This window comes from Nelumbo lutea, chromosome 3 (genome assembly GCF_056320005.1).
Source record: "Nelumbo lutea isolate HS-2025 chromosome 3, American lotus-T2T, whole genome shotgun sequence".
In the NCBI taxonomy this organism is placed as follows: domain Eukaryota; kingdom Viridiplantae; phylum Streptophyta; class Magnoliopsida; order Proteales; family Nelumbonaceae; genus Nelumbo; species Nelumbo lutea.
The window spans coordinates 87,801,189-87,827,688 of NC_142686.1; the positions used below are offsets into that span (position 1 = coordinate 87,801,189).

The 26,500-nt window shown below is 39.9% G+C and overlaps 1 protein-coding gene across 2 annotated transcripts; it reads left to right on the forward strand.

The window, feature by feature from the left end:
• The first annotated feature begins 865 nt into the window (after positions 1-865).
• LOC148866220 (Galactose oxidase/kelch repeat superfamily protein) lies at positions 866-3,419 on the forward strand. Of its 2 annotated transcripts, XM_088980872.1 has the most exons (3): positions 874-1,110; positions 1,214-1,657; positions 1,776-3,419. In XM_088980872.1, exon 3 carries the CDS (start codon positions 2,018-2,020, stop codon positions 3,236-3,238), a length of 1,221 nt encoding a protein of 406 aa, XP_088836998.1. In that variant the 5' UTR covers positions 874-1,110; positions 1,214-1,657; positions 1,776-2,017; the 3' UTR covers positions 3,239-3,419. The 2 variants fall into 2 exon arrangements, with proteins under 2 accessions (XP_088836997.1, XP_088836998.1); XM_088980871.1 differs by having other exon boundaries at positions 866-1,657.
• Positions 3,420-26,500: the final 23,081 nt, after the last annotated feature.

The following is a 26,500-nucleotide window of genomic DNA, read 5'->3' on the forward strand; positions in this document are numbered from 1 at the left end:
GCGGTTCTCATTCTCATGCATTGTCGCATATTCTTAGGAACTAGCGAACTCAAGCACCGACGAACTCTGGCACCGGTGCCAATTGTGCCACCAGTGAACTCTATTGCCCCTCTCTTCGACAGTGAATCCTACATTTCTTAACATTGTACAAATCATACATTTCAGCCTCTATTAGGTTGAGCTTCGGGCTCGAACCTAGGCTTTGGGCATTTTATAAGGGCCGGACTTAGGCTCAAGTTGTAGACCCATTGATCAGACCGAACTCGGGCTCAGGCCTAAAAAAATCCTACTAATGAAGAGAAAAAGCCCGGCCCATGAACAGGTCTAGACGTGACATACAAGTTATTTTGTTATTGCGGAGTCCCAAATAAATTATGCAGAGTTTTTGTTTGAAAGGGACCCGGGCTCGTTATTTTGTTGCGGTGTCCTTGTCTACGTTGCTTTCCACCGAATCTGTGGAAGGAATCCGAGTTGCTTTAAACCAGTTTACTAACCATTCATGCTCGTCGCTTTATCAACCACAAACATGTGGTCGTTGTCAAACCTAGACCTGGGCTAAGGCCGGTTTGGTTTAGTCATTAGGTAACGGGAATTTTATTTTTTTATTTTTTTGACGAGTCATTAGGTAACGGCTTGAATAGATCAATCATCCGGTGTCGTTATTGACTTGTTTAAATGAAAAAAAAGTAACAAAAAAAAATTTGAAGTTATCTTTTATTTTTGAAACTATTTTGCAAGAAAAACTGTTTTGGACTGCCGGTCTTGGTTCGACCGTCCGGTCCGATCCTAGTCCAACAACAACGTCTTGTCGATTCCATGTTCGGGTGCCAAAACAAAACAGTAGAAAATGATTTTCTAATGTGTTTCTGTTGGACGATTTTCACCATTTGACGAAATCATATTCTTGGCCAAGATGCTACCTTCCATGGGGTCCCACCCTTTGGACCCTCCATGGCTCCATTAGCGATAAGGATGTGGTCCTTTGCAGGGGACTAACGTCTGATTGATACTCTCTTCCTTGCTCCTGAGGGTCGAATTGGTTGGCTTCCTGAACTTGTGGTAGCATCACCGCCTTGTGAGTTCAGATGGTTTGCTATCGAATGATTTCTGGTATAATAATCATCTGACTCTTTCCATCTTTTCTAGCTAGATTTTCGGTATTGGATTTGTCAAATTTGTGGGACTAATTTCTAAGCAATTGGATGTATTGCAGCTTTTGGGTTTTTTGGTCTCATGGGTTCTAATTTTGTATGTACAACATAGAAGGGAAAATTCATTTTTGTGAAAATTGATTTGTGTGTTGTTACGTGAGGCGGGTTTTTGCAGGAAAGTGAAATTAGTTGGTATTGGTGTTGTTTCTTGTTAATACCTGATTTCTAGGCTCAAATTCAAAGATATTGAAGGTTGTAAGTTGATTGGGATTTAGATTTTTCATTTGGGTATTTTGGAAGGCTGGAGAAAGAAACCTTTTGTGGGTCTTTTTGATTTTGAAGGACGAGAATCATCAGATACTTCTATGGTCATTTTTGTGTGAATTTCTGGGGCATAGGAAAAGAGGCATCCATTTTTTGTTGTCATCAGTTCTTGCGTGGAATTTTGATAAGGTGAAACGTATGAAGCCGAGTTTCCGAAGAGAATTGAAATGCATTTCTATTGGGTATGTGAACTTCGAATTTGTTATATTTGTTTCTTTTGACAGATTGGAACTGAATCACTTGTCATGATTTAGCGGGGGATATTGAAAAGGAGCTGGTTCTTGTGTTGCTGTTTTTCAGATTTCGGTTATGAAAATTTCTGTTTATGACTTTATGGAGAGAAGATAGATAATGGAAAACAGAGGAATGGGTAAAGGATTCTAGCTACTGATTGTTTAATAAGTAGATTGGTTTTCTTAGTTTCGAGTTCTCAACCTAATAGTATAAATCACCAGAATATAATCGTTATTTACATACCTCACCTCCCCAAGGTGAGCAAATTTCTGTGTGCTTGAATTTTTTATAACCTTTGAACGGGAAGGATGCAGCGAGTTCGAGTTTCATCCTATCAGTCTCCAGTACACAAGTTAGGAAATTCACAAATGACATTGTCACCCAAGTTCAGAGTGGCTGTAAGCCAATCATCATCTTTGATGTGTTCATCATCGGATGCAGAATTAGCTCTGCATGGAGAGCCTCTCATCCCCGGCCTTCTTGATGATATTGCTATCAACTGCCTCCTCCGGCTGCCAGTACAAAGCCACCCTGCCTGCAGAGCTGTCTGTAAGCGATGGCATCTGCTACTAGGTAACAAGGAAAGGTTCTTCACCAGAAGAAAAGAGCTAGGTTTTCAGGATCCCTGGCTCTTTGTCTTTGCCTTCCACAAATGCACTGGGAAGATCCAATGGCTGGTCCTTGACCTCACCCACTTCTCTTGGCACACAATTCCAGCCATGCCTTGCAAGGACCGTGTATGTCCCCATGGATTTAGGTGTGCTTCCATTCCTTCTGAAGGCACCCTTTTTGTCTGTGGGGGCATGGTATCTGATATGGATTGCCCCCTTGACTTGGTACTAAAATATGAAATACAACGAAATCGTTGGACTGTTATGAGCAAGATGCTCACTGCACGGTCATTCTTTGCCAGTGGAGTGATTGATGGGATGGTCTATGTGGCTGGAGGGAACAGCACAGATCTTTTTGAGCTTGATTCAGCTGAGGTCCTTGACCCTGTCAAAGGGAATTGGCACCCCGTTGCAAGCATGAGCATTAACATGGTTTCTTATGATGCAGCAGTTCTCAATGACAAGCTTTTTGTGACTGAAGGCTGGGTTTGGCCTTTCTTATTCTCTCCAAGGGGCCAGGTCTATGATCCTAGATCAGACAAGTGGGAAAGTATGTCTGTTGAGCTTAGGGAAGGGTGGACGGGGTCAAGTGTGGTGGTTGAAGGGCACTTGTTCGTGGTTTCTGAACATGAGAGGATGAAGTTGAAGGTTTGTGATGTTGAAACTGATTCTTGGGACACAGTTTCTGGTTCCCCTCTACCAGAGCAGATATGCAAACCTTTCTCTGTAAGTTCAAGTGATCATCGGATCTATGTTGTAGGTCTTAACCTTCATTTAGCTGTTGGTCATATCTGGTGGATAAGACCCAGCTGTACCTCCAGGGAGAAGTCCAGCTTCTTTGTTCAATGGCAACTGGTGGATGCACCAGAAACCTTCTCTGACTTAACACCCTCAAGCTCTCAGGTTCTGTTTGGTTAGCTCTTTACATTCTCCTGGCATTGCCCTTAGCATCATGTTGAATGGCATCTAATTATAGGCTTTGTAACTGTGAAAAATGCACAGATCTAGTTGTACTTTTACTTGTTTTCTTTCATCTTTGTTCAGTAGGTTCTTGTTGTTACTTGTTATAATAAAGGATAAGTCGGTTCTGTTTCTTAAATTTATTGCTCAACGCATGTTATTTATTATTAAATGAAACAGATCTAGTTGTACTTTTACTTGTTTTCTTTCATCTTTGTTCAGTAGGTTCTTGTTGTTACTTGTTATAATAAAGGATAAGTCGGTTCTGTTTCTTAAATTTATTGCTCAACGCATGTTATTTATTATTAAATGAATGCTACTCAAAGGCCCTAATGTTGCCCATACACATGGGGATAGATGTTAGGATTGAGTAACTCTGAAAAGGCCGAGTTATTGTCAATGTTTCAAGCACTCTTAGGGTTGCAAGCAGCAATCATTTGTCCAAGTTCAAATTTGAATTCGAATTCGAATTCATTCTGATTAACAGTGAATCCAATCCATTTATAATTGGATCTTCTATAGATCAACCCCTTAGTAAAATTGGTTTGAATGTTATCTTTTTACTAAAACTCATCAGTTTAAGTTTCATACAAGTTATTTTCAATTCATTTTGTTCATGATAAACAATATCAAAGTCATGATTAGTTCACTTTATTAATAATATATAATATTTTAATTATTGTTAGTTTAATCTATTAATGCTATTCAGTATCTGATTTAAATCCAAATATTTGAAGGGATAGGATATCCATCACATGGACGCCCAAATCTTGCGGAATGGACTGGGCGAATTTCAAAAATTTCTCTCATCTTTCCAAGGAATCGAATTCCCTATTTTAGAAAAACATATTTTTCAAGGATCAATCTTGAACCATTAACCAAACCAGATCTGAACCAAAAGGAGTAAGAGGGAGGATGTACCTGATACAGAGAAACAGTATCTCCCAATGGAGGTGTTCACGCCCAAGGAAGGATCTAAAATCTGCTCCCACTGAAAATGGTGCAGTGTACGATGGAGCAGAATCAGCAATGTTCTTCTAAAAGAACTTGATCCTTCGCAAAAATCAACAGAATGGCTTGTGAATACAGCTCCAATCAATCTTTTCCCTAAAGACTGGTATCAAGATCAAATCTTGATTACTCCTGTAGAGAGTAGGAGGTCGAATTACTGGAGGTAGCCGCTACAGGAAGGAGGCGACAAGAGAGTATTCGCAGGGTGCAAAATTCTCTCTTCTTGTGATTTCAGCTTTGAAGACAAGAGTTTTGGGTTGCATGTCTAAAGGTTGCCACTCCCTCTTCCTTTTATAACCTTAAAGGGATCAGCTCCTAATCCTATTTGGAGTTGGTGATCCAAATCATATTTGGATTAGAAGTCCCTTTAAGTGATAAGGGATAACCCTTATCTTATCTGCAGATCAGATCAACCATCTCCTAATCTAATTAGGAGGCTTCCAGATCTAAATAATTTAGATCTTGGAATCTTTAAGTGGATAGGGTCTAGGCCCAATCCTATCAGCTGATCCATCTCAGAATTTGCCCCCTTTAATTGACTGATCAAATTAGCCCAATTCGAAATGGGCTTAAAGTTCATTTAAGGTTACGTAGTCACTTAGCCTTCCAAACTGCTGCCCAGTTGGGCTTACTTGTATGGCGTGAGACCCAAACATTGATCTACACATCAACCACATGGGTTCAACCCAGCCTTTGTTACAAGGCCTGGCTGAATACACTGTTATGGACAGTGCACCCCCAAAACCCATCTTAGGGGATCTATGAGCCCAACACTTACCCTAAGTGGTCCCTGGGCCAAACCACCTTGTAACACCCAGGGACTATGGGCAGATGCGAGATTAGCCCATCAGGTATTATCCTCAATGGTCTTACACTTAACCTCTCAACCCATAATGATCACACACTGCCCATAATGATCACTCTCTACTTATATGGATCCCGGGAATTAAAACATTTTTCAAATCATTTCGAAACCATAATTTATATACTTTTATATCTCATATAAAATATATTTTGCAAAACAAATCTCAACGATTGAAATCGATTGCCGACAATCTTGGTTTCCATCAGTGAGAGTGCATCCCCGATCATTACCTTTGTCCGACAAAGGGGCTGATCCTATCACTATGATCACCCACTCAGATGAATTCTTATACTGTCCCAACATACCCAGGTTTTGACCCCCGCTAAGGATCTCACTGATTGGTATATCGAAGACAACTTAATCACCTAGTGCAGTATCACAATCGAGTCTAGGGGTCAGGTGTAACTTTCTAGTTTTGCCCATCAATCTCCAAGGTCCAGGGTAATAATGGAAATCTGGTCCAATTCAAATATTCAATTAATCATACACTGTATGTGCCTAGGGTCTCACCCTGGCAGCTGAGACAGGTCACCCCAACCGACTTGGTGGCACCATAGTGTCGGCCTTGTTAGGATAGGTCTCCCCAGACCGACCCACTGGCTGTGAACAATCTAAAGTAACACGAGTCTCATTAAGTGTCCAGTTTAAGGGTATTACACAGAAACATACCAAGGGAATATGAATAAAATATGCACTTTTATTTATTTACAATAAACTCATAAAGTACATCATCTTGATTGAAGCTAAGGGCATACAAAACTGTCTAACAGCTCCCACTTGCACTTAGGTCCAATCAGGTACAAGCCGGAGTCTCATGCTTTCTACGTGTTTCTCAAACACTTTCTGTGATATTTTCTTCGTCAATGGGTCTGCTACATTTTCCGCTAATGCTACCTTCTGAATCAGGACGTCCCCTCTACCAATCCCGCAGTACGTAGTACTTCCTCTCGATGTGCTTCGACTTCGAGTGGGCTCGTGACTCCTTAGCTTGAGCAATGGCTCCATTATTGTCACACAACAATGGGATGGGTGATGTGCTGGACGTAACTACTCCCAACTAGTGAATGAACTTTTTCATCCACACGACTTCTTTGGCAGCCTCACTTGCGGCAATGTACTCGACCTTTGTCGTGGAGTCTGCAGTGGACCCCTGTTTGCTGCTTGATATAGACTTTCTATCGTGAAAACATATCCAGATGTAGATTTTTATCATCTAGATCCGACTGGAAATCGGCATCTGTATACCCTTGGATCTGTAGTGATCTACCATCGAATACTAGACAAAATTCTTTAGTCCTTCGAAGGTACTTAAGTATGTTTTTCACAACAGTCCAGTGCTCCTGCCCTGGGTTGGCCTGAAATCTGCTTACTACACTCATTGCCTGAGCAATGTCAGGACGAGTGCACAGCATGGCATACATGATGCTTCATTCGGCAGAGACATTGGGAACATCTTTCATGCCATCAATCTCCTCAGAAGTCTTGGGAGACATCTTCTTGGAGAGAGTGACTCCGTGCCTGAAAGGAACATTTCCTTTCTTGGACTTTTCCATGCTGTGTCTTTTGACTATTTTGTCAATGTAGGCAGATTGGAATAATCCTATTATCCGCTTTGATCTATCTCTATAGAGTCGATGACCTAGTATATAAGAGGCTTCTCCAAGATCTTTCATGGAGAATTGTTGTGAAAGACATACTTTCACCGTAGTTAACATCATTCCCAATTAGTAGAATGTCATCTACATACAGAACCAAGAAGATAACCTTATCTCCACTGTACTTCCTGTAGACATAGGGTTCATCCGGATTTTGACAGCAGAGTCAAAACGGATGTTCCAACTTCTAGAAGCTTGCTTTAGTCCATAAATGGATCTATTAAGTTTATATACCATGTTTTTCTGACCTGCAGCAATGAAGCCTTGCGGCTGCTGCATTAGATATCTTCAGTAAGATCTCCATTCAGGAATGCAGTTTTGACATCCATCTGCCAAATCTCATAATCACGGTATGCTGCTACAGCTAGCAGGATCCTAATGGATTTAAGCATGGCCACAGGTGAAAAGGTTTCCTCATAATCGATGCCCTATTTCTGAGTGTACCTTTCCGCCACTAGACAAGCCTTGAAGGTCTCAACCCTACCATCGGGGCCCTTCTTCCTCTTGTAAATCCATTTGCAACCGGTTGCTTTTATCCCGGAGGGTGGATCTACTAGAGTCCAGACTCCATTGGTCTCTATTGAGTCCATCTCTGCTCTCATGGCCTCCACCCACTTCTGGGATTCTATGTCCAACATAACTTCTGCATAAGTCACGGGATCCTCCTCACTAATCAATGTTTTCACCAGGTAACTATCCTGGTCATAACCATAACGGAGTACTGGCCTAGATACCCGATTGGATCTTCTAGGTTGGTCACTACCTGGAACTTGCGGGACATATCCCACTGCTCCTAAGCTCTCTTCATCAAGAACAACTTTTTGACGATGGGTGTCCAGGATGAAATCGGTTTCCAAGAATTGTGCATTTCGACTGCAGAACACTTTTTTCTCACTTGGGTCATAGAATAGGTAACCTACAGAGCCTTTTGGGTAGCCTACAAATAGGCAACGACTGGTCTTGGATTCCACTTGTCTGCACTCGTTCTTTTAACGTGTGCTGGACAACCCCAAATCTTCAAGTGTCTGACACTTGGTTTCTTTCCAGTCCAAAGTTCATATGGAGTATTCGGAACCGATTTGGTTGGAACCCGATTCAGCACGTAAATCGCAGTCTCTAATGCGTAACCCCAAAAGGATGTGGGTAACTTTGAGTGTTTGAGAAATGACCGGACCATATCCAATAAGGTCCTATTCCTCCTCTCTGAAACACCGTTAAGTTGTGGTGTAGCGGGAGGAGCTAATTGTGATACTATCCCATTGTCCTTTAAGTAGTCATTGAATTCGTCAGAGAGATACTTGCCATTTCGATGTAATCGAAGGGCTTTAATTTCTCTCCCTAACTGTTTCTCGACTTCTTGTCTAAACTCTTTGAACTTTTTAAAGGATTCAGACTTGTGTCTCATTAGGTACACGTAACCATATCGTGAAAAATCATCTGTGAAGGTGATGAAATACACGTGTTGATTCCGTGTCCTAACACTCACGGGACCACATACATTAGTATGTATTAGGTCAAGTGTGTCTGTACATCTTTCATGCTTACCATTAAATGGCCGTTTCGTCATCTTGCCTTATAGGCAAGGCTCACAGATGGGAAGATCTTCTACAGTTAGAAAATCCAAAGGACCATCCTTTACCAACCTTGTGATTCGGTCAACACCGATGTAGCCAAGTCGGTAATGCCACAAACACGTGGGATTAACTGTATCCGTTCTCCAGTTCCCCGTATGCGATGAATCTGTTATTTCTTTTAATAGTAATCGTATTACTAAAGAAGACAGAGTAAACATCTGCACACAGTTTTGAGACAGAAATCAAATTTCGCCTTAAATTTTGTACATAAAGACAATCTTTCAGTACAATTGTTCATTCTCTAAACAGTAATTCCATGGTTCCTATGGCCGCGGCTGCAACAGTTGCAGTAGTCACCAAGTAGAGTGTGAATTCTCATTCACTCAGCCTTCTGCTTACCTTGAACCCTTGCAGTGAATTACACGCATGAGTTGAAGCCCCGGAGTCAATACACCAAGATACAGAAACTACCAACAGATTGGTTTCTATAACACAAGTTTCAAAATTACTTTTCTTGGATTCCAGGTTGGCATGACAGTTCATTTTCTAGTGGTCGGTCTTCTTGCAGAAGTGATAGGTATCCGATGCTTTGTCTTTCTTCTGCTTCTTACCCTTAGTGGCTTTCTTCTAAGGCTTCTTTGCCTTTCTCTTTCTCTTGCCTGTCTTGCTAGCTTCAACAAGCATAGCTACAGGCTCATTCTTTCTAATCAGTTCTTCAGCTCTTTGCAACATATTGCTGAGTTCTTGCAAGCTGACATTCAACTTGTTCATATTATAATTCATAATGAACGAATTAAAAGAAAGAGGCAAAGAATTAAGGATAGCATCTATCTGGGTCGCAAGGTCTAGCCCGGATCCAAGAGCCTCTAGTTCGTTGATGTATCCCATCATCCGAAGACAATGGTCGTGAACTTGTTGGCCCTTGGTCATTTGTGCGGTCATGAACTGTTTCAAAGACCTTTTGTCAAGTAGAACGATTCTGCTCTTCATACATCGTCCTGAGACTGTCCAATATGTCCTTGGCTAGTTCGATCTGATCGAACCGCCTCTGTATTGGGTTGTCAAGGAGGCAATGATGTAACACCGGACAAGAGAGTTTTTCTCCCATTCCTGATAGTCTCTCCTTCGGGCCTCAGAAGCCCCATCGCCCGGACGCTCCGGGGCAGAATTCTTTGCCACTTTGTCTAGCTCTTCAGAAGCTAGGACCAGCATAAGGTTCCTGTACCAGTTGGCATAGTTTGGGCCCTTAAGCTTGTTGTCGTCAAAAAGCTTTGCAAATGATCCGTTTGCCATTTTCTGATAAAAGAGCAAACATCAGTCCACAATCTAATTTGATTCATGTTCATTACATAGATATGGATTTTAATCTACGATCTATTTCCATTTTTTCATCTCTGAGATTTCCCTCATTTCTCAGTGATGGAGACAATGGGTTGTCTCTGGAAATGTGGGAAATCACATAGGGTGCATGGAGCCAACTGTTTCAGCTGCATAACCCCACCACCTTTCTGTGAAGGATCATATCCACTCATCATATGAGTTTTCCCTTTGGCCTTTGTCAGATAAGGTTCAGAGCCGTTTTCAGGTAAACCTTTTTATTTGGTGAGTGCTTACCCATCATATTTGTGAACACCAAGGTACCGTGAGAGAGTTCCCATTTTCTGGTGAAGCCCCTCCCACATCGGTGTATGACGCTCCTATCATCTTATGAAACACTCAGACAAGTCCAACAGCAAATGGATAGCCCATTTTCTGGTGTGTTTCCTCATTACTGAAGGACCCATCCTCATGCTAATGATGGAAGGCCTTTAGAGAGTTCATCATATGAATCTCCTTATCACATGCACTCATATCAGCTGGAGGGAACAGTTATTATGCCCTAATTTGATTTAGGTTAAACCAAAGTGGCTCCCACTTGCTTTCATAAAGTCAGATTTCGGTGGGCCTTAATCGGCTTGGGTTCCGCACGTAACCTCTTGATGAGGTGTGGGGCCCACCACTAAGGGAGGTCATCCAATAATCAAAAGGGACACTATGGCAATGATGTGCATTCAACCATGGTGTGCGCAAGAGCCACTATCGATTAAGCATGGGCCAAGCACTTATGGCCCATGTACGTAGCACATCACACATTCATACATCTCATGCAGGGATAAATTGATCCAATCAATTAATCATCTGTAAGGCCCATTGGAAGCCCCATTTTAAATCCATAATATTAACCATTAATATTATCTAGGTATATGGGTTGAATTAGGGTTACCTAGTTCGGCCCATATAGCTTTATCCTTTGAAGTGGGCTTTTGGCAGTTTTAACTATTTAAAATTGGGCCTTTACAGGTTCGGCTGAATTAACCATTTAATTAAATATCAATCCTCAGGCCCATTAGTGGGAAAATTAGGGCTGACTTTCAGCCTTGATTAAACCCTAGATTTGGTCCAAACAGTTTGAACCAATCTTGGTTCGAATGGGTCTAGGGTTTAATCTTTAATCAAATCTTTAATTCAAGAAAATAATATGAAATTAAAGAATTGATAAAACAAAACCAAGAATCAGTCAAATAGGGTTGTTCGCACAATCCATCCTGCAAAATAGAAGTTAGATCTCAGATTGTAGTTTCACAAACTGCAAATTGCACGCAGTGAATGTCCCATCTGCGAAATCTCCTTCCATGCACCGCCATCTTTGATCCAAAAAATAAATAGAAATAGAAAACCTAATTTCTATTATAATTACATCAAATCGAATGCCTAATACATTGACTCTAAAAAAAATATATATATATTTACCGACCAAAAGTAATAAATAAATCAAGAAACTGCAAATCTTGCAAGTTCCCTGCGCAAACCAAGAAATCGATATCCTCTTGTACGAACAACCCATAAATCAAGAAAATCTTAAAGAACAATTCTAAATAATAATCAGATTTATATAAAATTAATTTCAGATTATTCGCCCATTAATTTTGGGAACAAGTTTCCCAAAACCCATATCTGCGCAAATCGGGTAGAACGCCTTCTGCCCATTTGCGCAGGTTTAGATCTGAAACAAATTGGTTCAAGATTTGAACCTAGCTCTGATACCACTGAAGGGATATGATATCCATCACATGGATGCCCAAATCTTGCGGAATGGACTGGGGGAATTTCAAAAATATCTCCCATCTTTCCAAGGAATCAAATTCCCTATTTTAGAAAAATATATTTTTCAATGATCAATCTTGAACCATTATCCAAACCAGATCTGAACCAAAAGGAGTAAGAGGGAGGATGTACCTGATACAGAGAAATAGTATCTCCCAATGGAGGTGTTCACGCCCAAGGAAGGATCCAAAATCTGCTGCCACTGAAGATGACACAGTGTAGAATGGAGTAGAATCAACAATGTTCTTCCAAAAGAACTTGATCCTTTGCAAGAATTAACAAGATGGCTTGTGAATACAGCTCCAATCAATCTTTTCCCAAAAGACTGGTATCAAGATCAAATCTTGATTACTCCTATAGAGAGTAGGAGGTCGAACTACTAGATGTGGCGGCTACAGGAAGGAGGCGGCAAGAGAGTATTCGCAGGGTGCAGAATTCTCTCTTCTTGTGATTTCAGCTCTGAAGACAAGAATTTTGGGTTGCATGTCTAAAGGCTGCCGCCCCCTCTTCCTTTTATAACCTTAAAGGGATCAGCTCCTAATCCCATTAGAAGTTGGTGATCCAAATCATATTTGGATTAGAAGTCCCTTTAAGTGATAAGGGATAACCCTTATCTTATCTGCAGATCAGATCAACCATCTCCTAATCTAATTAGGAGGCTTCCAGATCTAAATCTTATATAGATCATGGAATCTCTAAGTGGATAGGGTCTAGGCCCAATTCAATCAGCTGATCCATCTCAGAATTCGCCCCCTATAATTGACTGATCAAATCAGTCAAGTTCAAAATGGGCTTAAGGCCCATTTAAGGTTATGTACTCACTTAGCCTTCCAAACTACTGCCCAGTTGGGCTTCCTTGTATGGCGTGGGACCCAAACATTGATCTACACATCAGCTACATGGGTTCAGCCCAGCCTTTGTTACAAGGCCTGGCCGAATACACTGTTATGGACAATGCACCCCCGAAACCCATCTTATGGGCTCTATGGCCCCAACACTTACCCTAAGTGGTCCTTGGGCCAAGCCACCTTATAACACCCAGGGACTGTGGGCAGATGTAAGATTAGCCCATCAGGTATTATCCTCAATGGTCTTACACTTAACCTCTCAGCGCATAATGATCATACACTGCCCGACAAGAGAGGACCTCTCCCTCGGCTGCAAGGAACAGTGTTGCACTCTCTACTTATATGGATCCCAGGAATTAAAACCTTTTGCAAATCATTTCGAAACCAAAATATATATACTTTTATATCTCATATAAAATATATTTTGCAAAAAAAATCTCAACGATTGAAATCGGCTGCCGGCCGTCTTGGTTTCCATCAGTGAGAGTGCATCCCCGATCATTACCTTTGTCCGACAAAGGGGCTGATTCTGTCACTATGATCACCCACTCAGATGAATTCTTAGACTATCCCAACATACCCAGGTTTTGACCCCCGCTAAGGATTTCACTGATTGGTATATCAAAGACAACCCAATCTGACACTTAGTGCAGTATCATAATCGAGTCTAGTGGTCGGGTGTAACTTTCCAGTTTTGCCCATCAATCTCCAAGGTCCAGGGCAATACTGGAAATCTAGTCCTGTTTAAAGATTCAATTAATCCTACACTGTATGTGCCTAGGGTCTCACCCTAGCAGCTGAGACAGGCCACCCCAACTGACTTGGTGGCACCACAGTGTCAGATTTGTCAAGATAAGTCTCCCCAAATCGACCCATTGGCTGTGAATATTCTAAACTAACACGAGTCTCATTAAGTGTCCAGTTTAAGGGTATTACATAGAAACATACCAAGGGAACATGAATCAAATATGCACTTTTATTCATTTACAATAGACTCATAAAGTACATCATCTTGATTGAAGCTAAGGGCATACAAAACTGTCTAACAATATTGACAAATCAAATTTGGATCTAGGTATATCTGATTCAATCTGATCCATTTGGAACCCTAATCACAGGAATATCTGAACCCATAGGTTTTCAGAAACTCATTATTGAGAATAACTCTTAGATTGTGATGATTCTTTAGTCATTGGCCCTTCAAAGATCTGATGATTCTTTAGTCATTGGCCAGAGAGGGAATTTTGTGGTCTGTTCTCTTTCTTTACCCAAATAAGGATATTTATTCAGTCAATGCTAGTCATATTCTACTTTAGGAAAGCATAGATATACATAAACTTCAGAAGCTTTTAAATATCATTACGTGGCTAATGAAGATAACTATTAGTTATTTCATCTGTTTTATCATAACATAAAACTGATGGATCATTTTCTATTGTTATTCTGGATATATCTTCAAATTAAGTAAAGGAAATAATATTCTTCAAATTGATATGCAATCAGGTTTTCACATTCAAGCTTAATGATACAAGAATCATGAATTTTTCAGGTTCGATAGTATCATGTCTTGCCTTATTTTTCTTGGTAAGGAAGGAATTTAATGTTCTTATATGGTTGTTAAAAGTGTTCTGGTAGTTAAGTGCTTTCCAGTGATGAATCCTTTTGGGGTCTGCAACTACATGGGGAAGAAATTTTCCAGATTGAATTTATCATTGAGGAATTAAAGCAAGTGAATTTCCATGAAGGTTGGGTAATGTAATCTTGGCTTGATCCCTGAATTAGGATTGGACTTGAAACCTCCCTGTTTCCTAAATAATGGTTTAACCTGTCGCATATTTAGGGTCTGACCTGTATGTCTGAACTCTATTTCCATTAGTACCCGAGGTGCTATGCTCTGCATAAGCTCAAAACATACAGCTTAATAGTTATACTGATGACTTCGATAGATATTCATTATTTGACCACTTATACTTGAGACAGAGCACAGCCACACCCTTACTCTTTCTATCACTCCTTTCTCTGAATCCATCTAGATATAAATGACAAAGGAGTTAATGTATTTTTTGCATTGAAACAACTTTATGTACATCACTGGACAATTGCACAGATTAGTACAAAGGCCTATAATAATGGTTTGTAATGATTATTTTCAAGGAAAATAAAGAGCCATTATATGGATAGACTTTCATCTTGTAGCTGTTTGGTTTGTTCACAGATTGAACACTGTTTACTTGGATTGCTTGGATGTTCGAGACAACTAAAGGGGTTTCTAGAGGCTCTGTTCACCCCATGACCAAATTGGAAGGGGGGTGGGGGAGGTGAGTTGTTTGGACCTATGGACTTGCTTTGAATACATCTTGCAGATTGGCTTGGTGAGCATTCTAGTGGCACATCTAATATTGACCAAGGAGTAGTATCTGTGGAGGCAGTTGTTGAAGGATGGTATTCGTTGCTTCTTGTCATTACATAGAAGGTTGTATTGACACGGTTCCCACTTTCTCAAGGACTGCTCATGCTTAAGATTTCCCTTCTCTCTCCTTGGAACTGGTGGGACTGGAATCAATTACACAAGAAGCTTTGTTATTTGATTTGGTTGGAGATAGTAGAAAGATCTATTGGAAAGTTATCATACATACACTGATGTAGGTCACATAAGAAGGGAGAAAGAGGTTCCTTTTTTAGCATAGGACATCTCTCCTGGAAGGCCTTGAGATGCATGGCCTTTGGACCCTGGCAACAAAAGAATGCCATGGACCATACCCCCCAAACGACCATAGAAAGACACCTTCATATTCTTCCAGGTGGTCCTTCAATTAAAGACCCCCCCTCCCCCCTCTTATCAATAGAAATGTTAATTTCCTATTTGAAGAGAGCTTACTCAGAAATGGGGGATCTGCTAGGTTTGTGGAATGCTCCTTACGTGTGAGTGCATGAGCTGGCCTTTTCTCTTGGACTGGGGAGGACGGACGAGGGTGACACAGGTGGTCATCCGATGAAAGCCGACATTGTCCAAAGGTCCCTGGCTTTTAAAGTATCATATTGAGGAGGCTATTAACCTAGCACTTAGGATGACGCTTTGGCATACCACTTTTTCCCTTTTTACATTATACGTTCTCTTTGCTAACCTTCAGGGATTAGCTTTCCATCTTGATGTTGTTTAAGTTGCTTGTAGATTTATCTCTCACTAGGGAGCATGCACATCTCCTCTTCCAAATTGATCATCAGTGAAATCTTGTGACTGATCAAAAAGGAAGGACAAAGAAAAGGATTGGTGTGGCATGATCCAAGGTGAACCGCTTCTCTAAAATGAAAAGCATAGGGTTTGTCATCTAAGTCAAATTTATAGAGTTTATCTCATCAAGTACACTGAATTTGAAAGAGCAAAGTGATAAATCTGGTAGAACCAAAGTGTTTTCTGTAACAAAAAGATCTTTTGGGGGCTCTTATAGGATATTGCAGATAGCAGAAAAAAAAATGAAAATGGGATCTTTCAACAGCATTTTTTTTTTTTGAAAACGCCCTTAGGCAAATCCATGAAAGGGTGTGCTGCATTTTTTTTTTTAAACGCTCTTATAGGATATTGCAGATAGCAGAAAAAAATTGAAATGGGATCTTTCAACAGCATTTTTTTTTCAACCCATGAAAATGTGTATATTTTTTATGTATGGAGTTCATTAGCTGAAGGGGAATAAATTGATGGACCTTCTCAGTGGTGCCTCTTAGGCAGATAGCCAAGAACTCCAAGCATATTTACTCCAAATTAACATCCCTTGTGCATTTTCTGAAGGTTCTTGTTTTCTGTGACTTATGTACTTGGTACTTACTCCAATATCATTCAAGAAGTGATTCCCTTGCATCCACTGCTAATTTTGACCCTAACACCCACCCACCCTTTGATAGTGGATCAATATGGATCAAGTCACTCATTGGGGTCAAGTGAAAACGGTTGTCAGGTTGGTCATGGTACCTATTTGTATTTTATATTATTTTGTATATATTTGTACTGTACATTTTTGTATTTGTAATCTTTTCAAACTGAGAATTTTTTGTATTTTGTATTTGTACTCGTCCCTGACCATGTCGATCTCCAACCGTTGCTCTTGGATCTGACAAGAGCCACAGGGTAACTTCTTCTGCCGCACTTGGAAAGCATCTACTCAAATTTAAGCTCCAAATTTCCTGATTGCAACTTTTAGACAACCGCGGGGGTAACCAAGGTGCAGGTGGGATTCGATCGAAAGTCTCTGCTACGACCAGCAGGAGACCTTAGAAAAGCTGCTGGTTGGCATATTGTTTTCCTGCTCTACAACTATTGCTTTATCACTGTCGTCGTATCATTAGATGCATGGTTCTTCAAGTCTGCAAAGAGCTGGAGCTGGAGCTCATGTCGTAACCTGAATTTGCTTGGTCGAAAAGCGTCCTCCTACTCAATCGCTTGATTTTTATCCACTGGAGTTGATTTGGGTTGCCCCTCACGATTAGGGGTACAAGTTGGGCGGGTTGGGCCGGGTTTATGGTCAACCCAGGCCCGGCCCTAAAATTTGGGCTAAGGCCCGAGCCCTAGGTCAAGCCCAGTTTTTCTAACCTGAGCCCAGCCCACCCTATTATTTGATGCACTCAGGTTGGGCTCAAGCCCAAGCTCGATTGGTCAATGAATCCACTCTAAAATTATATATATATAATTGGGTCGGGTTCGGGTTACCTAAGGGTTAGGCTCGAACCCGGCTCGAAAAATAAAAAAACCCAACTTCTTGGGCCTGAACCCAGCCCGAGGACTGAAAATCCAAGTCCAACACATGTAAAATTTCGGGTTGGGCCGGTTTGGGCTCGCACTGGGCCCGCCCAAGTTACATCCCTATTCACGATGGTGGATTTCAGAGAGCTCTTTTGTGCATTCTTTGTAAACTGCCTTAATCAAAGAATGTCCTCCCAATTTTGCATTTTTTCTACATTTTGTTGCAAAAAAATTGCATGTTCTATATTTTTGCATGTTTTATAATTTTCTGCATTTTCTATAATTTTATACAAATTTCTATTAATTTTTGCATTTTGTTACTTTTGTCTGAAATATAAATTTTGAATTTTTTATTATTTTGTGTTTTATACATTTATATATATATATATATATATATATATATATATATATATTAAGTTTTAATCATTTTTATGAAATTTATGATTTTTGGCTGAAATATATATGTTTTGATTTTTTATAATTGTGTTTTCTGCAATTTTTATCATTATGTATTTTCTGCAATTTTTGACTTTTTAGTCAAAATATATAAATTTTCAAAATTTTATCATTTTATGCATTTTTTGTAATTTTTTATTTTTTGCTGATTTATTTTTGAAGATTTTTATCAAATTTTGAAAAATGGATCAAAATGGGTGACTCGGGGTGAGGGTCAGGGTGGATTGTGATGCACTGACACCCATTCTTTAATGGTCACTAGTGGGTTAGTAGGTCTATGGATGAATTGGGACTCAACCCAACCCACCCAATTTGCCACCCTTACGTGCATCAGCCATCAGCGTGGACTATCTTCTCACTGATAAGTGTTTTAAGGATATCAAGCTCCGGGCTTGCCAATAATTTGAGAAGTCATCTTCAAATTCTTTCATCTCCAGGACAGGTCTGGCACAAAAAATTTAAGAAAAAAAATGGAACAAGACAATGCAGCCTTACTCTAATATCATTTAAAAATATATAAATATAGCCTTGATGGAGTGGTTGTCATACTGGATATCATTTTAGCACTATAAAAACAAAAAATCCAACTGTTGAGAGAATATGCAAACATGATTATGCCAATAAAAAAACTGAAAAATGATTACTCTATGATATTTCTGGTCTAGATTAATTGTATCTCAATGATCGTAGAGATTCATGTTCATTGATTCATTCCAGGAAGCAGTTAATTTGATAACTGAAAAGGGTTTTGAATGCGTTTGGAAACAATGTGAATAAGTGTGAATGCAAATATGTAGACTGTAAAACGGTTCATATAAATTGTAAAGTTGAGTTAGTTTTGCACCGACAAATTTACCTTCTTATCAAATAGACTTTTAGCTGTAATATTGGATGCAAACATGAATTTCAATAAAGCATATGCTTTTTTTTATCAAAAGCCCATTTCAATGCAAATTTACTTCTTTTTTATTGATGTACGTTTACATCTTATTATCAATGTAAATATGCATTGGTTTGTCATTTGTCAATGCATAAATGTAATGTTGCCAAACACAGGCAAAAGTGAACCAGAGTGCAAATTTACCCTGAACTGGGATTTACACTCCATTTGCATCGTTTCCAAATGCAGCCTAAGTAACATTCAGCCAAATAGCCACCGGATATGTGGTAAAGGCAATCCAGTGATCCTTGTTTTTATTTGAAACATTGAGTCCCAGTTTTCTTTCCATGAGATTATTTATCTAGATAAGTGTTTTTTAGGAAATGTTCATTTGGATTAGTGCATTTATCCATGTTATTTCTTAGTAAATAAGACTACCTATTTTAGTCATAAAAAGCCACTATTAAGGCCTTGTTTGGGAGTAAAAATAATGCTTAAAAACAAGTGCTTATTCCAATAAGCAATTATTTGCATTTAGCACCCAACTTTTTTGATAAATAAGCACTTATTTCATATTGGGCGTTTGATAGTCTTTTTCTCCAATAAGCACTTAAATAAGCATTTGTGATGATTTTGTCCTTCATTTTCTTTCAAATTTTCAAAATATACTCTTATGAAAGTACTTTTATTAAATTACTTTATAAAAACACTTTTATGAAAGCACTTTTATAAAAGTAAAAATACTTTATGAAAGCACTTTTACGGAAGAACTTTTATTAAAGTTTCACAAAGCATTTTTGCAAAAGTGCTTTTACGAAAGCATTTTTATAAAAGCACTTTTAAAGTGCTTTTATGAAAACACTTTATAGAAGTACTTTTATGAAAGCACTTTTATAAAAGTACCACTACAAGAAAAATGATTTTTAGCGATAGTCAAAAATCTACCACTAGAAATTATTTTTAGCAGCAATCGCGACTGCCGCTAAAGGGTAAGTCCTGACCGCCGCTATAAGTTTACAATGGTAGCTGATGAGGGCAGATTTAGCCCTCCAATGATATTGTGACACATGGCACCTCGGAACAACTAGGTGACACCCAGAACCACTTTGGCAACAACTTGCCTTAGCCAAGTTGATGGTGTCCCACCCGTCAGCTTGGCACAGGCACTGAATTGGCGGCCTAGCGACTTGGCACATGCGCCGACCTAGCGACTTGCAAGACGTGCTCCCTGACGAATTCGACATGCATATCCAAACACTCCCACGATCCTTGGAAGTTGGCTCACGTGCCGAACGATCCGAATGGTGATCAACATGCATGGCGGTTACCTCAGGGAATGTCAGACCATTTAGACGACTTCTCAGAAATCTCGGATATGGTGCGCGAAGCCCAGGCCAAATAACACCTATATTTAGGGACAACTCAAGGCTTCATTGCTGCAGGTCAGGAAAACATGGTATGTAAACTTAATGGATCCATTTATGGACTTAAGCAAGTTTCTAGAAGTTGGAACATCCGTTTTGACTCTGCTGTCAAATCGTTTGACTTCGAGTAAAATCCGGATGAACCCTGTGTCTACAGGAAGTATAGTGGAGATAAGGTTACCTTCTTGGTTCTGTATGTAGATGACATTCTATTTACTGGGAATGATGTAGGAATGTTAACTACGGTGAAAGTATGGCTTTCACAGCAATTCTCCATGAAAGATCTTGGAGAAGCCTCCTATATAGTGGGTTTTCAACTCTATAGAGATAGATCGAAGCAGATAATAGGATTATCCTAATCTGCTTACATTGACAAAATAGTCAAAAGATACAGCATGGAAAACTCTAAGAAAGGAAATGTTCCTTTCAGGCACAGAGTCACTCTCTCCAAAAAAATGTCTCCGAAAACTTCTGAGGAGATTGATGGCATGAAAGACGTTCCCTATGCCTTTGCCGTAGGGAGCATCATGTATGCCACGTTGTGCACTCGTCCTGATATTGCTCAGGTAGTGAGTGTAATAAGCAGATTTCAGGCCAACCCAGGACAGGAGCACTGGACTGCTAAGAAAAACATATATAAGTACCTTCGAAGGACAAAAGAGTTTTGTGTAATATTCAACGGTAGCTCACTACAGATCCAAGGGTATACAGATGCCGATTTTCGATCAGATCCATATGATAGAAAGTCTACATCTGGACATGTTTTCACGATAGGATCATGTGTTATTTGCTGGAAAAGCAGCAAATATGGGTCCATTGCAGACTCCATGATCGAGGCCAAGTACATTGCCGCAAGTGACGCTGCCAAAGAAGCCATGTGGATGAAAAAGTTCGTTCACGAGTTGGGAGTAGTTCCGTCCAACACATCACCCATCCCATTGTTGTGTGACAACAATGGAGCCAATGCTCAGGCTAAGGAGCCACGAGCCCATTCAAAGTCGAAGCACATTGAGAGGAAGTAACACATACTATGGGAGATTGTTTGTAGAGGGGACGTCCTGATTCAGAAGGTAGCGTCAGCGGAAAATGTAGCAGACCCATTGACGAAGCCACTATCACAGAAAGTGTTTGAGAAACACGTGGAAAGCATGGGACTCCGGCTTGTACCTGATTGGACCTAAGTGTAAGTGGGAGCTGTTAGACAGTTTTGTATGCCCTTAGCTTCAATCAGAATGATGTACTTTATAAGTTTATTATAAATGAATAAAAATGCATATTTGATTCATGTTCCCTTGGTCAGTTTCTGTGTGATACCCTTAAACTAGACACTTAATGAGACTTGTGTTAGTTTAGAATGTTCACATACAGTGTGGGGAGATCTATCCTGACAAGACTGACACTGTGGTGCCACCAAGTCGGCTGGGGTGGTCTGTCTCAGTTGCCAGGGTGAGACTCTAGGCACATACAGTGTAGGATTAATTGAATCTTTGAACTAGACCAAATTTTCAGTATTGACCTAGACCTTGGAGATTGATGGGCAAAACTGGAAAATTACACCCGACCCCTAGACTCGATTATGATATTGCACTAGGTGTTGGATTGGGTTGTCTTTGATATACCAATTAGTGAGATCCTTAGCGGGGGTCAAAACTTGGGTATGTTGAGACAGTCTAAGAATTCATCTGAGTGGGTGATCATAGTGACAGGATCAACCCTTTTGTCAGACAAAGGTAATGATCGGGGATGCACTATCACTGATGGAAACCAAGATTGCCGGCAACCGATTTCAGTCGTTGAGATTTGTTTTGCAAAATATATTTTATATGAGATATAAAAGTATATATATTATGGTTTCGAAATGATTTGCAAAAGGTTTTAATTCCCGGGATCCATATAAGTAGAGAGTTCAACACTGTTCCTTGCAGCCGAGGGAGAGGTCCTCTCTTGTCGGGTAGTGTATGATCATTATGGGCTGAGAGGTTATGTGTAAGATCATTGAGGGTAATACCTGATGGGCTAATCTTACCCACAGTCCCTGGGTGTTACAAGGTGGCTTGGTCCAGGGACCACTTAGGGTAAGTGTTGGGTCCATAGAGCCCATTTGATGGGTTTCTTGGGGTGCACTGTCCATAACAGTGTATTCGGCCTGGCCTTGTAACAAAGGCTGGGCCGAACCCATGTGGCTGATGTGTAGATCAATGCTTGGGTCCCATGCCATGCAAGAAAGCCCAACTGGACATTAGTTAGGAAGGTTAAGTGAGCACATGAGCTTAATGAGCCTAAAGACCATTTCGAACTGGGCTATTTAATTAGCTAATTATGGGGCAAATTCTGAGATGGATTAGCAGATTGACCCTATCCACTCAGAGAGTCCAGATCTGAATGTGATTCAGATCTAAAAACCTCCTAATGAGATTAGGAGAAAGCTACTCTAATCTGTAGATAAAATAAGGGTTTATCCTTATCACCTAAAGAGAGGGCTGATCCAAATATGATTTGGATAAGCAGCTCCTAATTGGATTAGGAGCTGATCCTTTGGATTTGAAAAAGAAACAAGGGGTGACAGCCTTTAGAAGAATGGGAAATTCACATCCTCTTTAGTGCTGAAAAACACAGAAGAATTAAGCATCCCTGCAGAATTCTTTTGTGCCGCCTCCTTGTTCTTGCCGCCCTTGTTTGACCAGCTCGATCTCCAGTTGTGGGAGAAGTCAAGATTCGGTCTTGACATCAGTTCTTTAAGAAAGAATTGATCGGAAGCTGTGCTCACGTGCCATCCTGCTGTTTCTTGCGAAGGACAGAGTTCTTGGAGAATAACTCTGCTGATTCTGCTCCATCCTACACTGCGCCATTTTCAATGGGAGCAATCTTTGGATCCTTCCTTGGGCGTGAACACCTTTGTTAGGAGATATTATTTCTCCGTATCAGGTTTAATCCTCTCCTACTCCTTTTAGTTCAGATCTGGTTCACTTTATGGTTCAAGAATGATCCTTGAAAATATGATTTTCTAAATAGGGAATGCGATTCCCAGTTGAAGGGAGAGAAAAAATTTTGAAATTTGCCCCCTTATTCTGCATGTTTTGGGCGTCCATACGATGGATCTCTCATCCCATCAGCAATCTACTATGAGAGTACTGACTTAAGCATTGAAGCGACCTCGCCGGCTTAGCCACCCCGGGTCCTCTAACATTTGGTTCCTTGCAATTCTCTAAAGAGCAATGAAGCTCATCAATCCAGCTCGCCACTTGGTCAGCTCGACACCTCATAGGAAGCTCACCACCTAGGAACCTCGACACCTGGTCAGCCCGGCACCTCACAAGTAGCTCGCCAGCTAGTCAGCTTGGCACCTCATAGGTAGCTCGGTTCTATAGTCAGCTTGCCACCTAGCCTACCCAGCTTGACTCAGATCGACAACCAAAGTTCTCCACTTCGACCTGAGTCATTGGCCACTTGGAAGCAGACCAAATGACGAGGTACTTAGCACAAAAAATTGGCCATCACCAAAAAATCAATACATAAATAAAAATCGATTCATCAGTAGCCATGAGTTTTTCTAGCGGTAGTCAATCCTGATTGCTTCTAAATCTCTTTTTTTTTTTTTGCACCTACCAAAACAACCTGTAATTTGATTGTAATTGGACACAAAACTCAAATATTAAATATAGGGTTTCCAGCATATAAGGGCAACTTTTGGGGTTTAATATCAATAAAAGTAATATATTTAAAAAAATTCAAAAATAGGTTAACATTTTAAAAATAATATCAATAAAGGGCAAAAATACTATTCATCTTCTTCTTGCCATTTATTCACCAGAGCCGCCGCCCGCCACCACCTGCCACCGCCGTCCACTGCCACCCGCCTTTGGCTCCGGCAACGTTACTGGAGGTGGCCGAAGGTAGAGGTGGCAGTGGTAGTGCTGGTGGTCATTCCTCTGCCCATCGCTACCACCACCTCTGTCTCCACCCATCTCCAGCAACGTTGCTGAAAGTGGAGGCGAAGGTGGGCGGAGGTGGCGGCGTTGGACAGAGAAACCACCAGCGCCACCACTGCCACCTCCGTCAACGCTGCCAGAGGCGGCGACGGACGACGGATGGCGGCTCTGGTGAACAAATGGCAAGAAGAAGATGATGAATAGTGTTTTTTCCCTTCATTCATATTATTTTTTAAAAGTTAACCTATTTTTGAAATTTTTTTAAATATATTACTTTTATTGATATTAAACCCCAAAAGTTGCCCTTATATGCTATTACCCCTATTAAATAAACTTTGTAATTTTATTCATCCAAATTATAATTCAATACAAAATAACTTGTTTCTTTTTTTGACAACCTTTGTAACTTTAGTCTTACAAGAAATAAAAAAGAAAATTAATTCTAATTAGTTCACGTGCACGGTACAATGTATTCTTCAAACTCTCTTCATCTCCTTGTCTTCTCATGTACATTGTAGGCCAAACCTCTCATTATAAAGGAAAGAAAAAACAATAAGCAGGCATGATATCTCAGTGGACGAACTGATCTACATGTGATACAATAGAAAATTTTCCTTTGTAGGTTTACTATTATGAAGTTGTATACTGTGGGCTCGGGTCTATAACGAATCCTATGATTTTGACTTCCCTGTGAAATTATAAAATGCATCATAAATATTGTCAACAGAAAACAAGTACATATGAGTGTAAATATCACTAGTAAGGGTAATGTGATAACATCTCATAGCCTTAATCATATTGTATAAAGCAAATCCAGATTGAAGAACTAAAATAACCGCAGAGTAAGCTAAAATACTAATTCAATGGATGTCAAGTAGTCTGTCTTTTGGATTTTAGAAAACGGCTACTGGATAGAGAAATTGAAGAATGCCTCAACTTGTTTGACAAGGTGACTTAAGTGAAGATTAATCATGAAGAAACTGATTATAGATGGTGAAAAGAGTGTCAGATGACAGATTTATTGTCAAGTCCTCTTGTGAAGTTCTAACCAGAAACCAAGTGGTGCAGGTTGATCCTTGTAAGTTTTGGGCTAATCCTTTTCCACCAAGTGTTCAAATTTTTGCTTGGATGTGATTGGTAGATAGTGTTCTGACACTTTTTTAAACACCTTAAATCGAGAGGTTTTTATAATCAGTGCATCATGAGTAGAGTAGCTGTGAAAAGGATGTGATCCATCATGGCATCATCCGTTTTGTAGCTGAAAGGTCTCTAGTTTCTTGTGGTTGTTCTTTTTCATCTCTTCAAAAGATTTCCATTTATTCATTCTTAGTCTCACCTTTTCTTGTTGTCCATCATTTCTAGATGGAAAGAAGACAATGTTATTATGGAGCATGGATGCATTTTGAGTTTTTAGGGCATCTAGAGGGAGCAAATTAGGAAACTTTTGAAGACAAATTTATAAGTGTCATAGCTAAATATTTGTTCTTCATTTTTGGTTTGGCCCAAAGCAACACAAAACTAAGTGATTTGAAAAGTTCTTTGTAGAATGGGTCCGATTTCAAGGAATATTTAGTTTGTGATTTGCACTTCTTATGCAAACTTTATTTATAAGATAGTTGGGTTCTTCGGATATGATTGAACATATACATATTTTAGCAAAAACTCTTCTGCTGCTCTTACTCTTTTCTTTTTATTTTTTTAATTTTCTTGACAAGTTCTGTACTCTTTTTTATTTTAATAACCATTTCAATAATTATTAAAAAAAAACTGAAACATAGATTCTCTATTCAATATACACATAACATGCATTTGAGGTTAACTAGACAGGTAACCCTGTGTTCAGGATAATGCTACCTATGGAGTTTGGTACATATAAAATATATATATCTGTGTTTGTGTGTGTGTTTACACCAGATAAATTTCTATATGCATATGTGTGCAAGTGTGTTCTAATGCCAAAGCTACTTATATATGTCTTCTAATACCAAAATAACATATTTTGTCTACTTATCAGGACCTAATTTCAGTAGACCGGAAAGTAAAAGTTTGTAAAGGCTTCATTATTTTTCTTGGAATTGAAAGGATAAGATATCCATCACATGGATGCCCAAATCTTATGGAATGGATTGGGCAAATTTCAAAAATTTCTCCCATCTTTACAGGGAATCGAATTCCCTTTTTTGAAAAAACATATTTTTCAATGATCAATCTTGAACCATTAACCAAACCAGATCTGAACCAGAAGGAGTAAGAGGGAAGATGTACCTGATACAGAGAAACAGTATCTCCCAATGAAGGTGTTCATGCCCAAGGAAGGATCCAAAATCTACTCCCATTGAAAATGGCGCAGTGTAGGATGAAGCTGAATCAACAATGTTCTTCCAAAAGGACTTGACCCTTCGCAAGAATCAACAAGATGGCTTGTGAATACAACTCCAATCAATTTTTTTCCCAAAAGACTGGTATCAAGATCAAATCTTGATTACAGCTGTAGAGAGTAGGACGTCGAACTACTGGAGGTGGCGGCTGTAGGAAGGAGGCGGCTGTATTCGCAGGGTGCAAAATTCTCTCTTCTTGTGATTTCAGCTCTAAAGACAACAGTTTTGGGTTGCATGTCTAAAGGATGCCGCCCCCCTCTTCCTTTTATAACCTTAAAGGGATCAGCTCCTAATCTCATTAGGAGTTGGTGATCCAAATCA